This window comes from Argentina silus (assembly GCF_951799395.1).
Source record: "Argentina silus genome assembly, chromosome: 2".
Taxonomy (NCBI): domain Eukaryota; kingdom Metazoa; phylum Chordata; class Actinopteri; order Argentiniformes; family Argentinidae; genus Argentina; species Argentina silus.
Window position 1 is genome coordinate 3,579,936 of NC_139656.1, and position 15,193 is coordinate 3,595,128.

The following is a 15,193-nucleotide window of genomic DNA, read 5'->3' on the forward strand; positions in this document are numbered from 1 at the left end:
CAGCTCAGTACTTTGTAGATCCTGGGGGAAAGAGAGGACGGCGTGTGGGTTGGCGGCAACCTAGATTATAATGAGGAATGGTACAGCTTCTTCATGTTGACTTTGCAAGTTGCAATACAGTAAGACCTGGGTTCAAGTATAATGGCACACATGCTACAATCCCAATCGCACAGCAGGATGGATACATACATGTGACAATCAGCTTGAGTCTCTTGGGGGTTGATCATATCCATGGAGAAACAAGCTCTGCGGCATCCACAGCCAGAAAACTGTAGAATTTTCTGTGCAACAATCTAATCAAAACTACACTAGGGTGAATACATAGCAATTTCAAACTGTCACTCATTAAAGGAACAATACTTCAGTCATTAGAGGAAATATACTGACGTAGCAAAGGCAACTTACTGATAAGATACTCTACATGGGTAGGTGGGGTGGGGTCTTTCACCACAAAATGGAGATGATTTAGGAGAGGAGGTGCAATCACCAGTCATGATTCTATCCAACTATGGCCTAAGAGCCTTCGATTTCAAATGATAACAAACTAATAGCTTTATATCTTAAAGGTAGTTGGGGGACAAATATCATGGGCACTTTGTTTCATTGAGACATACACACACATACACAAAGTCACGCATGTGTACGCGCACGCATGCATGCACGCACACACACACACACACACACACACAGACAGACACATACATACACACACGCACACAGTTTCAGACACCACACTAACAATTGCATTCTAGGTAATACATGACATGACACATACAGTTTCTATAATGGTATTATTATCTGACAAGTACAGTAAGTCTTAGAATATTGTGATGTAAGTTCCATGGTCCAAAGCTATGTGGACAGATGTATTGTAGGAGTGGATGAATGGACATTCAAGGTTGAAGACCACCAAGGACGATCAAAAACTACATTCAGTTCACTTCCATCTCAAGACGTGCAGAGAATTGGTTTCTCTCCTCAATAACATCAGAGGAACAAGAAGATTTCACTCTGCTCTCTCCATCATGGCTTACCAGCCCAAGGCTCTGCTAGAAGAAAGAAAAAGGTCATCATGAGTGTGTGTGTGCGTGCGCATGCGCGCGCGTGTGTGTTGGTAATGTGATATTATTGCTAGAAATGTTTTTAGACAGAATACTGTTGTAACAATTTACTAGGCCTGCCCTTATGGTGAGGCGAGCTGTAGAAATTTACTGAGTATTGTTGTTGGGAAAAGCGGGGGTTGGAGGTTGGGAGCAGACTGTGGGAAACAGTCCTTAAGACACCGTGTCCCTATCTTTGTCCTTGATTGTGTTCTTTAAGAAGGAAGGTTGCTGAGCTGCGTCTCAGAGATTTCACTGCACTTCTGTTTGGAGTATCTCTCCACTTGCAAGTGTAATAAACTCATATTGTGGTTTTAACAAGACCCTTGGCTCTTGAATCTCACTTTTGCTGAAATAAAATACTACAGTGGAGAATTTCCACAACAGTGATAAATATAGTGTTTCAGCATGTGTACTGTTTGCATACTACTGTATGTGCATGTGTGAAGTTTTCTAAAATAATGTCCCCCCCTGACCCATGTGTGGATTTGTATGTACCTGACTACTGGATGTTGAGCTTGTGTGAGGGTGGATGAAGTGTCTGGATGAGCTTGGAGTCGCCACTGGGGCTACAGACACCCTCGATCAGGTTCTTGTTACAGTCGCCCAGGTTGCCCATTGGGGAGAGTTTGGGGTAGGCCACATGACCCGTCAGGTCCAGCAGATCCTCCAGGGCACGGGAATTAGTCACAACATTGTGCTGCTGCTCATTGACTGGTGAAAACTCTGGGATGGAGATTAGTTCTTCCTTAGAAACTGGGCTGAGAGAGGAAATGGAGGGAACAATATTTGTATGGAAAATACCCTGCTGGTTATGAATAATTATACACCCATGTCTGCATACTGGATGCTTATTATATTAAATCCAGAATTGAGAATGACCATTTACAATATATAGAATGTAATGTGTGGCCATTTCATTTAATATCAACTGTCATCAGGGCAGTAGTAAAGCTAGAGGGTCCAAAAATGATTCTATTGATAAGTTAATTCCTCTTGTGATCTGGAGGAGCATTAATAATCATAGGACTCCTGTGCAACATGAAACATGCAGATCTGCTGCCTTTATTGGTTTAATTAACTATGTATGTTTCCTCCATATGAATTGTTGTAGGTATATTAGACATGCCCTTGCTCTGATGGCTTACCTGACTTCCATGGACTGCACCTCATCATACACCCCACTGCTCTTCACATCCAGAGGCTCCAGGTTGATGAGCGGAGGGGAGGGGAGGCTCACTGGCAAGGGGGCCATGGAGGGTTTGTTGGGCTCCTTCGCAGTTCCTGCTGCTACCCCTCCTTCAACCATCTGTGTGCTCAACTTCACATTCACTTGGGAGCTCTCCTGCTTGCTCATCTGAGCAGTGGCCTGGCTGCTCACCTGGGTACTCTCCTGCTTCTTCACCTGTCCAATTACCTGGGCACTCTCCTGTTTGTTCTCTTGGGTACTATCTAGTCTCTTTGTATTCTCCAGCTGATTCATTTGGTCAGTGGCCTTCACATTCACCTGTGCACTCTCTTGCTTGTTCCCATGGGGAACCACCTGTCCCTTCACCAAGGCACTCTCCTGCTTCAGAACCTGGGCTGAACCCTGTCCATTCACTTGGGCACTCCTCTGCTCATTCATTGGTTTAGCCTCCGGTCCCTTTTCGAACCCATTCTTCAGTGGAGTCACCTGATCAGTGACTTTGCCATTCACCTCTGCACTCCCCTGATTGTTCAGCCGTGTGGTGATTTGTCCCTTCGCCGGGGCACTGTCCTGCTTGTTGCCATGGACAGTGGCCTGTCCATTATCCTGAGACTCAACCTTTGGGTTTTCTTGCACATTCACCTGAGCTTTAGTTTGACTGTTCATCTGCACCTCCCCTGTGGAGAACAAAAATATCACATTGCAGAGGACTACTCCCCGAGAAAGAGCCCTACACGCAGAGGACGATTAAAGAGCTGCTAATTTTACACAAGTCCCATGCCTCCCCTCGAATCACGCCAGAATCTTTAAGCATCATATCTTGCTTCAGTGACAAATGCAGTGTCCTATTAGTATAGTCCCTTACCACTGCTCCACATTGGGAAAAGGTCCTATCCCTGAGCTTCATGCGCATGGTAGCCTTTCATGCATGACTACCTTGGACAGCCAGAGGGGTTTCCAAGATCAAACGGACAGGCAGGCTTGCTATCTGTATTACAGGATATGTGTCCTATAACACAGCTTATTTTGTCACAAATATTGTTCTCTCTGTTCAAGTGCATTGAAATAGTCGGAATAATTTCAACAGTGGTAGTGAAAAATAACAGGGTTACATTTACATGCTGCAGGCTGCATTGCTGAGAGCAGTTATAAATAGTCAAAGACCTTGAATGAATGGCCTTGAACACTATCTACGATGCAGAGTGAATCGGATCGTCTCCTGAGGACAGGTATTGGAAAAACACTGCCACATCCCAGCCATGCAGGAGTCACCCACCAGGATGGAAAAGTACCAAGGTGTCTCACCCGCCATGATCTGGCAGTGCCAACCGACGCCACCGGGTGGGACTCCCAACTACACAACATGCTCTTATAAGCATTTATAAATTATTCCCCTAAATCACAAGGATATCTTCCCTGCTTCATCATTGTCAAGAGGCACAGAGAGAGGGCTGGGGCGAGCAGGGGGGGGGTAGATCACCTACCTGGGGGTGAGACAGGCTGAGGCACAGTCTCCACCTGCCCCTCCTCCTTCTGCTTCAATATGGGACAGAGATTGAATCAACATTTATTACAACAACAGCAAATAAGAAGGAAATCAACTCAAACAGTGTTAAGTTAACTCAAATTAAGACCTTTAGCAATCAGGACACAAAACCAATACATTAATAATGATATAATTTAATCATAACAAAGATCACAACACAGACAACAATAAGAGAACTAATAGTAAATTAATGACACATCGCAGAGCGCATATTACTGACAAGTTCACAAAATCTTGTCCATAATAGCAGACAGCAGGTCACTTGCTTGAAGCAGTGCAGAGCTATGAAAATGACAGGTATCTATATATAATAATAATAATAATAATAATAATAATAATAATAATAATAATAATAATAAATATATGCCATTTAGCTGACGCTTTTATCCAAAGCGACTTACATTGCAGTGAGTGCATACATTTCAGTATATACGGTCCCAGCGGGAATCAAACCCACAACATAAGCGTTGTCAGCGCCATGCTCTACCAACTGAGCCACAGAGGACCACATATCTTACAGTACCTTCATCTCAGCCTCACTCTTCCTGGTTCTCTTCATGATCTCCTCAATTCTCTGTAGGGAAGCATCAACATGTTACATAACTATAATACATTATTTAACCCCAGTATCCGTATCCGCAAAATCAGCCTCAATACTTACCGCATAGGATTGATACCAACTTTGCAGATACTGAATGTGGTTCTATGCATATTTATGTACAGTACGTGTATCAATATCGAGATTCATTCAATAACTCAATACAAACAAGGTTGTTCTGTGTCAGAAATGTGCTTAGAATCGTAGGTAGTAAAGACCTTCTTCCTCAGATGTCTCTCCTCCTCTTCTTGCAGCTTTTGGATCTCCCTCTCTTGACGCTGGTGCTCCGCCTCCTTCTGAGCCTGAAGCTCCGCCTCTTCCCTCTGTATCGGTCAAAACACAGAATTCTAGTTTGGAACAGTAATGCAAGACACGAGCACTGTGTATGGTATATACACCATGTATACACCATGTTCACAGCCTAACCAGATAGCTGATTGAATACATCCCCATGCACAGCCTCAAGTGCCACAGCATCAGTATTCAAGACGCGGCAGATGACCCCTGACCTCTCTGTCCACCTGGGCCTGCAGCTCCTTCTCCCGTCCCTCCCTCCGCAGTTTCTCCTCTTCCTCTTTTCTCTTGCGGAGGTCCTCCTGTCTGCTCTTCTCCTCCACAGTCCGTCGAGCCTCCTCCTCCTGCCGTGCCCGCTCCTCTGCATGTCTCCTCTTCAACTGCTCCGCCTTCAGCCTAAGTGGTAGACACACATACTAAGTCACAATTATACAGTATGCTCTCAGTCACACACACACACACACACACACACACACACACACACACACACACACACACACACACACACACACACAGTCTGCTCACCGTTCCTCCTCCTCTCGTTCACGCCGTTGTTTTTCCTCCAGCTCCTTCTGTACCCGGGCCTGACGCCTACGCTCCGCTAGCAGCCTGGACGCCTCCTCTGCGCTTGTCGTCCCAGCAACTGCCTTCCCTGTTGGTGTCACTGGCGATGGTTCTGTCACATACAGAGAGAAAGTCTGCCAACAGAGCGCACTGAAACTGGTGTCCACAGGAACGTAACCTGTTACCACTAACTACAAAGATACTGTATATAGGTTTGATGACACTGCACTAATGAACATACACACATTTTGATAAACACAGGTATAATATGATTGGTATCAAGACTGTCATTTCACCTGTGCTCTTGTCTACATTCAGGTCGCTGCTGGTGGACTTTGGCATTTTTTTATCTGCGGTCTCCATCTTGGAATTCTTCTTGTTAGGAGTCTCAGCCATAGGGCTCTTCTTGTCAGGGGAATCCTTCTTTTCAGATGTCTCACCCTTCGCTGTCTTACTGGGAGTCTCAGTCTTGGGGCATCTCTTTTCAGGGGTCTCAGTGCTGGACAGTTTTTTTCCAGGGGTCTCACAATGTGAGGACTTCACAGGGCTCTGGGTATCAGCCATGGAGATGTTTTTGTCTATGATGTCTTGATTTTTGGCTTCTTCACTGCTGTCCTCCGCCTTCTTGTTGTCATCGGCAACTGGTGTGTTGGGTCTGTGCCTGACGGGAGAGGAGTAGTACTGCCGACCAGTGCAGGGAGACTGAGCACGGCTCTTTGACATCAACCTGCAACCCAGAAGCACATCTTTATCGTCTGTCACAGAAAATATGTGCATTCCTCAACTGAGAAAGATATGTTTGGTAAATAAGAAAAGCATAGATTCTCCCTGAAGATTGATTTGCATTTTTATAAGTGTACTTTACTTTAGATGGTCTCATCCGAGCTTTTAAATACTCTCTAGATCCGTAAACATTCTACAGTATATGAGGTAAAGCACAAAAACAATAACATGTCATTCAAGGTACATTCAACTGTCAGACTAGCTGAGCAATGGGCAGACAGCTTTAGGGACAGACATGGTTACAGCAGCGGGCCGGTGAGTCTCACTTCGGGGTGGCGGGGGAGACTGAACGCCTGGTGAGCATGGCAGGGGATTCTGCTCTCCTCACAGGAGAGCCTATGGCTGGGGAGGCAGTTCTTCTCTCTCTGCGCAACCTCTCTTTCTAAAAGTTCATGAGAGATAACCGAATTTCAGTGTGTAAGATAAACATCGCAAAAAACACCAAAGTACCTGAGAATCAGAGACACCATGTAAGATAAGGTAAGATGAGTCTAACCTTGGGGGTATTAGGAGTAGAGAAAGACCCTCCACCTGACGCCTCTGTAGACCCCAGAACTCCTCCATTGGCCCTCCGTCGATCGGCACGGCTCGGCGAGCCCCGGTATGGTGACCTGTGGGGGCTGCAGGGGGCTGCACAAGGACAGACAGGACACACTCAAAGTTACGAGGTCAAAAGGTCAAGAAATATACAGAGTAAGCTGAAGCTGAGAAGTTGTCGAATGTGATACAAAAATGACAATTACATATTCTCTAACAACACCTACAGTGTAGCTATTCAAGTAACACCCATTGCCTTCAATATCAATAATACCAACTACTTGGTCTTGTCCAATGGCCATCCGCTGCATTTTAATCAGAGCAATGTGCACAATCACAACCCATAGACTTCACAACACAAGGTAAACAAAATAACACGTGAGAAAGAGAAGAAAAACATCCACACACTTTTAAGATGCCTCAACAGTACTGTATATGCTGAAGCACCATTGAGTTGCCATCATGGACCTTTGTCAGGCATCAACACACTTACAGTAGACTTGACTTATCAGCATGTCGATATTTTTCTCCTCAGAATCCAAAACACAAACACTATGAGACTATATGACACACACAAACAGGACGTACATCAACACCCTCAAACACACACACACACACACACACACACACACACTCACTAAACCGCAGACACTGGACGTGGACCACATTCTGTACATAGCATACAATCATTCCAATTGAACTAATCCTTCGCTTCCTTAAAATAAACCCATCACAATGGAAGAACTCATACGGTCCCCAATCACTACATCACTAATGCTGCACCATCTCCCGTGTGGAAAGGCTTAGTGCCCGTGTGTGGAAATGTGTTTGTCATGTCAGTCCAGATGTGTTGTCAGTGTGAGAGTGTGTTACCTGTGTAGCGGTGGCAGGGCAGATGGAGGTCTGCTGCACTGTGGCACCTGGCCATGGAGGAGTGAGTGGGGGTAAGGAGGCGGTGGACCATCAGGTTCTCCAGAGAGTTCAGGTGACAATGCTGGGCTGATGGAGGGATGGGTGGAGGAGGGGAACGACGGAGGGAAGAGTTGGGAGGGGGGTGGAGATGAGGATGACAAAACAAAACACAAATGACCGTGAGGGACGTGAGACGGAGAGGAGGAATGAAGGAAGGCTACCAAGGAAAGCGAGGAGGACGGAGGCTCAGAATGCACAGTGCTGCTAATAGTCGGAAATGGAAGGTTCTGGATGGTTGGTTCTGCCTCAGAGTGGTGCTGACAATGACAGTGAAAGCTGCAGTATAAGCAATGGTAGGTGTAGTTGGAGAAGTAGTAGTGGTGAGGAAACAGCAGTGATAGTAGCACTAATAGTGATAGTAGTAGTAGTAGTAGTAGTATATACACTATAATATACAGTATATATTCAGAATATATAGAAATCAGCGGGTCACCTGCATGTAAATTGGGGGACATGCATCTCCTCCCTTCCTTCTTTCTGTATCCCCAAAGCCTGCCTCTCTATTGCTCTCCCTGTCTTTAGCTCGACCTGTAGGGACTAGCTATGACCAAAAGACAACTAAGACATCAAAACACTCAAGCAGAGCACGCACATACACATACACATACACATACACATACACATACACAATGATAAAAACCAGCATCTACTGTATGTGCATGTTGTGCATAAGTAATTGTGGGTAGGACAAATGTACTCTTCACACACGCAATCATGCTTTCACACACACTTTCTGGTTGAGCTGTTGCACATGCACTCTGGGAAATATACTTAACCTTTGGGTTGACATGAAATTTCCCTCCAGCCAAAGGCAAACTTGCAGCAGTAAGTGAATACAGGGCAGTGGCCACTACGGGATGGAGAAGGATGGGTTGGGTTGGGTTGGGTTGGGGTGGGGTGGGAGGGGGGGGGGGGGATAAGTGGACAGAACGGGAGGGGTTCATAACGTTACCGGATTCGCTGGCAGCAGGAAGGGGGGCGGCGAGGTCATGGGGAAAGGCGGAGGCGGCAGAGAGAGGGAGTGGGGCATTCTCACAGTCACCTAGGCAACGGGCGGAGCAGAGCAGAGCAGAGAGAGGCAGAGCGTTATGAACCGAGCTGCCACTCGTGGCTTTACCTGAGGACTCCCTGACACACCTGTGCACACATGCTCACATCAGGGCGCTCCAGTCGACCGCCTGGTCCGCTCCTGTCGAGGCATGTATGTACTGTATACCCATGCACACCTGAGCAGCAAGGATGGGGGGCGATGAGCAGGCCAGAAAGGCTCTCTCTCATTCACACAAACACACACATACCATTGTCTATATGACTCCTTGACACAATCCGAATCACAAGCACAAGCAATATTAAACATTCAGAAAACAACGTGTGAGTCTGTAACATACCAGCATTTAAAACATATGTATCTGTTGCCATAGCATCCTGTGAACTGCTGAGTCCACAATACAAAAAGCACGTATATCACACTATGCCTCTGATAAACTGTACAGCTGTTACTGTAACTGCGGCTGATAAAAAAAGGGTCAATGTGCAACGAGCTCAGAGCTCTTGAAATAGCTAAAAACACTTCTTTTAGGCTACAGGTACCTCAGTAATCTGAGCTCTGTACAATATCAGTGTCGAAGAAGCCCTCCATCATAACCAGGCATATCCATTACCCACAGGCACCGCAATCCTCAAAGCACCAAGTACAGTACCAGGGCTCAGTCGACATCAGATCATTTATACATGACTCAGGATACAGTCCTGAACTAGAACCTTCAAGCCAAGCGGCAGCGAGTCTAAAACTGTCTAGAGTGCTTCCCCAGGGGCAGACAGGACTGATTAATATTGTCATGGTTTACTCCAGCTCTGGGACAACCTCACACAGAGAACTCACAGCCTGACCTTGGGACTACATTGGCGGAGAAGAAAAACATAGCGACAGTACAGTAGCTTCCAGAAAAATACCAATCATGTAATTGTATCTGACAGAGACCTACCAACATGTTCCCCTTATTACTTTAGGAGCCACAAAAGGACATGCCAGATTGTATTAGAACATGTCCCGCTGCCCCTCTCAAAAGTCCCCCGCCCTCCCATCATCCATCCATCCCTTCTCCCAGGCACCTTTTCATCATTCACACCACTCATATTCCATATTCCTCCATCCATACATCTCTTCATCCTTTCATCATCAGAGTGGACTCACCCTGTGCAGGGCTGCCCCAGGTCCAGCGTTTGGGCCTCTGCTCCAGTTGCAGGCTTCGTTCCAGGGAGCGTTTCATCAGAGCCTCCAGCCGCTCCTGGTGATGCCGTTCCAGGACCGGGAAGACAAGGGACTCTGTCAGTGAGTCGCTCCCCTGGCCCCAAAAGGACCAGGCTAACCGCTCCATAACCACCACTTCTCCTTGTACACAAACTCCCTATACCAGGGCAGGCAGATATACAGCACGGGACACACAGAGATGCCTTACTGACACTCCGCCTCTCCACACACACACACACATACACACACTCCGAAATGAGCAACAGTAAGGATTAATGACCCCCCCCCCCCCCCCAAACAGAGCCTTGAATGCCCTGCTATCTGATCTATTGGGCGATCAACCTTCATGTGAAGTTGCCAACATCTTTTCAATTTGGCACTGCTCCTTCCTTCTCTACATCTCTATATCACTTCTCTTCCTTTCATCTTTCTCTAAGACACAAATAAATTAACGCACACAAACGTTGACAAATGGAACTACACGCACACTAATTCTATATCCAAGGCAAAATGGGGAGATATAAGGAACATAAAATATAATCATAAACATGTACATGTCACAACAACAAATGACAGTCTCCAGAAACACAAAGAACGTACACAAATGCTGACAAATGGAACTATACACACACACACACACACACACACACACACACACACACACACACACACACACACACACACACACACACACACACACACACACACACACACACACACACACACAGAGAGATGAAGCCAGCATTAGACTAATGTATCAAAAGCAAGTAGGACGTTGCAGAACATAAGCTGCTGCTTTCCTATTGGTCAAATCCCCAAATCATTCTAATTCTATATCCGAGGCAAAAATAGGGAGAACGTACAAATCTAATCATAAACATGTACGTCACAACAACAAATGACATTCAACAAAGGACAGTCTCCAGAAAGTCAGAGTGTGTATGTTATAAAAAGACAGAGCTTTGGATTGGGTGGCAGTTAAACCCAGATATTTTTGGACGCATGGAGAAAATGAGGACAATGAGGAAGCAGGATTAGGATCAAACGGAAAAAAACAGCAAAGGGAACAGCCGAGAGAGTCATTGATTTGTCTGATGAGGTCTCTGAGATTTACCTCGATCAATGCCAATGACATCAGCATTCCAGGCTACAGTGTTGACTGGAGGGCAAGATGGGACTGACCATTGTGGAGGGGGAGGGGGGCTGAAAATCCCCTGTTATATAACTGCGTGGAGGACTCTCCAGTATCTCATTGGGAGACTTTAAGTACGAACCATACTGTAATTAATGAAATGCAGGATTTGAGTGAACTAAAGAGCATATGCTCCTGCTTATCTCTCAGCAGAGATTCCAACATCTGGCTCTTGGGAGCTATCGGTGCACATGTCCAAACACACATATTCACATGTAAGCAGAAACAGTGCATGCAAACAAACTGTAGAGAAAACTTTAACAGGAAAAAAAAAACGTTTTTTCCCCTAAAAAAAAAGATATCGGGCTGAAGCTGAGGTTGAGAGGGGGGAGAAAACGTTGTCGACTGACAGGTGACTGAGAGAAGAGAAGTCTGTGAGTGGAAGGGGGGAGAGAGAGACGACAGAACGAATTCTGACCTTCTCCTCCTCCAGTCGCTGCCTCCTCTTCTCCTCCACAGCCGTTCTGCGGAGCTCCTCTTTCTGTCTCTGCTCCTCCAGACGCCTCCAGCGCTCCTCCACCGTGCGCTCGTACTGCAGCCGAGCCCGCTGCTCCTTGTCCCTGATCGCCTGCTCCCGTACCGCTGGAAAACGGGTCACACCGCCAGTTACACCCAAACTGTTACACTTACTGTACCAACACCATCACACCGACACAGTTGACAGAATACAAACAACACTCTCAAATAGAACCAACACCATACTATTCATCATAACTCAAAAGCCAGTGAACAAAATCACAAAAGCACATGAACACATGTAAAATAACAACGCCATTGTAACAGTGGTGTAATAGTGACATGGAACATTTAATGACGTCAGGTTCTGCGGGCTAAATTGTAGATACTTACTGCTAAGCCACTACATAATAGGCTTCCGTGAGATTTCCATCAATGTTAATGCTAAAATCCCAGGAACATCACTCACCAAAACCTTTCTCTCTCTCCTCACGTCTCTCTTTGGCTAAACGCATCCTGTCATCTGTCTTCAAATAGCCTTCCACATCTTAGAAAAAATGAGATATAGAGGAAAATAAAGATGTTAGAGATTAAGAAACAGAGAGATAAAGATGAAGCAAGTTAGACAGAAAGAAGGCGAGTGGAGATGGAAAAGGACATACTGAGGGAGGGATGTGTTAAAAGAGAGGAGCCTTCAAGATCTTAAGCAGCTTTTTTTCTAGCAATTCTGGAAGAGGGAGGGGCGTGGGGGGAAGCTAACAACAACAGTGAGAGTGGGACTTACGTTGTTTACCTGCATGGTTATTATTGTTGTTGCCTGGCAGACGTAGAGGGGAGAAGTGCCCATTGGCCTGGGACTTCTTCTCTGTGACTGAGGGAGGGGACATCACCTCATCTGAAAGTGAAGAGACAAGACCCCCATGATTTATTGGAGGCCGTGGCACTGAACTGCAGTATCATTTCTAGACAGCAGAGGGAGATAGTGGCATAATCTTTGCTCAGTGGGAGGCTGATGATTTTAGAGGGTGGCCAGTCGCAGGACTGTACTCGGTGTAAAAGGTCAGATGCACTGTTGCCAAGCAGTCCAAGGATGGACTGCAGTAATATACTGTATGAGGGTGTGCCATGTTTTAAGATGTCCTGACAAAGATCGATTTGAAATTGAACAAGTTGTCCAAACCACTCAGTTTAACGGTGAATGCCTTTTTCAAAGATGTTTTCAGTCCAATGTTTTTCTTATATCATAGTTGCTTGTGGTCCACCAATCACTTTAGACAATATTGTAATTCTCAAAATCTGACAATGAATCTATATTCCCACCTCCACTTCCCCCTACTGTAGATTGTGGTTGTGGTTATTGTAATTATGTAAAAGTGATGATGTGAAGTACCTTTCCAGTTCAGGTGAGCAGCAAATAAAACCACTTTCAATGAGCATGTAAATGCAGGTTGAAAAGCTTACTGTGTTTTCCAGGACTCCCAGGATGAGTTACCACTCTGGCTGGGGAACCATTGGCATTGCTTTGGGATCTCTTGTCAGCAACTAGAGCAACTGATGGTGGAGTCGTACCTTGGGTCAAGGGAGAAAACAAGAGTAGATTCATTTCTCCTAAAAGACAGTCTTTGTAAGTGTCTTTGACCCTTCAGTTATGGCCATTTTGTCACTGTTTGGATAGTATCTTAGCATAAACCATAAACATTTAAGCAAACAGCATACAGATGTTAAATGTCATTTTGAGACAGGGCAATCACCTTGCTAATATCAGTGATGAACAGTAAATATTATACCAATAAGAATCATCACAGTCAACCGGAAAAAAGGTAAATCCAAAAAGCTAGCTGGTCAGTCAAGGACAGATGGCAGACCATTGATTTACTCTGCACTAGATTAAAAACAGCAGCCATAATCTGGTGCTGTTACTGCTGCATCACTCAACAAACTCAGCACTCTGCATACAGTAGAAGGGAGAGACACATCAAATCATAATGTCATCGAGCAAGTGTTGTGTACCACATTAGATTAATGGAACTGAACCTCGGTAAGAAAGTTGCAATAACAAGGCCCTAAAAATGCTGCTGACACCTTTTGCCACCAGGCAGATCAATGATGCGTAGTCTGTGTGCATGCTGAGAAATGACCTCCATGTCTCTTTTGACAATACACACACACACACACACATAATACACAGCTGACACCCTTGCAACAAGGCCTCGAAAACAGATTGTTGTTTGTGCATTTGAGTTGCTCTGTCTTTCATTATGATTGAATAACTTTTGCACAGGATATTCTTGTTATTAGCAGGGTTTCTGACACTCCTGATGGGCTTCAGGTACCTTTTTGATCACACTTCCACCACCATCAGATCACATTGCGCCTTTATTTACACTTAATATTTAACATCGTTGGATGGTCCAGCAATTTAATGCGAATAGCCTTATATTCGACAGACTCAGGACAGCTTGCGCACCTATATAGCCTATTCAGGCTGTAACGTTTGCCGTTATCTTTATGAACAACTGACATTCTTCCCGGTTCACAGACCATCATAAATGCTATGAATACAATAAAATACACAGGAGATGCCGCGATTCCACTGCGTGTGTGCCAATGTCACAACGACTATCTGGAACAAAATTATAAACATTGAACAATGGACCGTCTATACCTCGCTTACCTGTCAAGACACAGGACGCTGCCTTCTCCGCCATCTTCACGGTTACCGGCGGTGGATGCCTCCCAAATGTATGGGCGCAATGTCACCAACACCTGCAGCAAATTACTCTCGAAACCAAGCCTAGGGAAACAGCATCGCCAGCTTCTGCCTCAGCCGCAGGAGGACATACGCTGTGCTATCGGGAATGTTTTCCACTGTCTCAGCAATATGTGCACTTCCCCGGAATGCACACGTTGCACGGGCGGCCGGTGGTCGGATGATGCTGTCACTGAACGAGACAATGGACTGGTTTTACTCGACTCTTTTGAAGGTCAAGAATGATCGTCGTTTTCCTCCGACAACTCTTGGGATAAACAGACCGTAGACGGAGGAGAGAGCAAATGATGCTCTGGTCAGGGCGTAGTGTAGAATGATGAGCGAATGTTCGGCAGCGCGCGCAGTGCTGCGCCCGCCGGCTCCGCATTACATCATTGATAGGCTACTGTAATCAAATGCATAGGCCAGTAAGTAAAACGAACTCTTAGGTCCACTGCACAGATGATCGAATGAGGACTGGTAGTAAAGTTACAGGCCTAAGCTCGTCTCTCACAAATGAATCCGAAGAGACTGTCTTGCCTTCACCCGCGATAATGTTGGGTGTTGGGCATCGAGCTTTGGCAAACTCACACACTGCTTGGGGCTACTGCCCACACAATTTTTTTTTTAAGCAGACAGGCATATCTGCGTTTTCTGCATGCAAGGTCACCAACAGAATGTAAACAATGGAGGAAACGCATTTTCATATGCAAATAGCACTATACTCCTATGAAGTGCTCAATGAGTTCCATAAGAGCAGCATAATCGTCAAATATCATGTTTAGAAAATCACCAAAAACAAACAACATGGTAATACGTCCTAAATGTGTTGCTTATGAGGTACAACACTTGACTCAATGTATTTATGGGTGATATTAAACATAATCAAGGAGTATATTCTATTCATTTTCCAGATAATCATGATAAGTGATTGATTAATTGGGCTGTCAACACAACACAAA

General features: G+C 45.4%; 1 protein-coding gene across 1 annotated transcript; it reads right to left on the bottom strand.

Moving 5' to 3' along the window:
- Positions 1 to 1,602: 1,602 nt before the first annotated feature.
- On the bottom strand, positions 1,603 to 14,190 carry map7d2a (MAP7 domain containing 2a; the record flags this gene model as incomplete). The annotated part of the gene is made up of 16 exons (XM_083694311.1): positions 1,603 to 1,861; positions 2,249 to 2,966; positions 3,774 to 3,825; positions 4,359 to 4,409; positions 4,652 to 4,756; positions 4,943 to 5,123; positions 5,253 to 5,403; positions 5,588 to 6,018; positions 6,341 to 6,456; positions 6,571 to 6,704; positions 8,536 to 8,625; positions 9,778 to 9,871; positions 11,445 to 11,608; positions 11,952 to 12,029; positions 12,267 to 12,377; positions 14,157 to 14,190. The coding sequence occupies 16 exons, from the start codon at positions 14,188 to 14,190 to the stop codon at positions 1,603 to 1,605; spliced, it is 2,769 nt and encodes a 922-aa protein (XP_083550437.1).
- Positions 14,191 to 15,193: the final 1,003 nt, after the last annotated feature.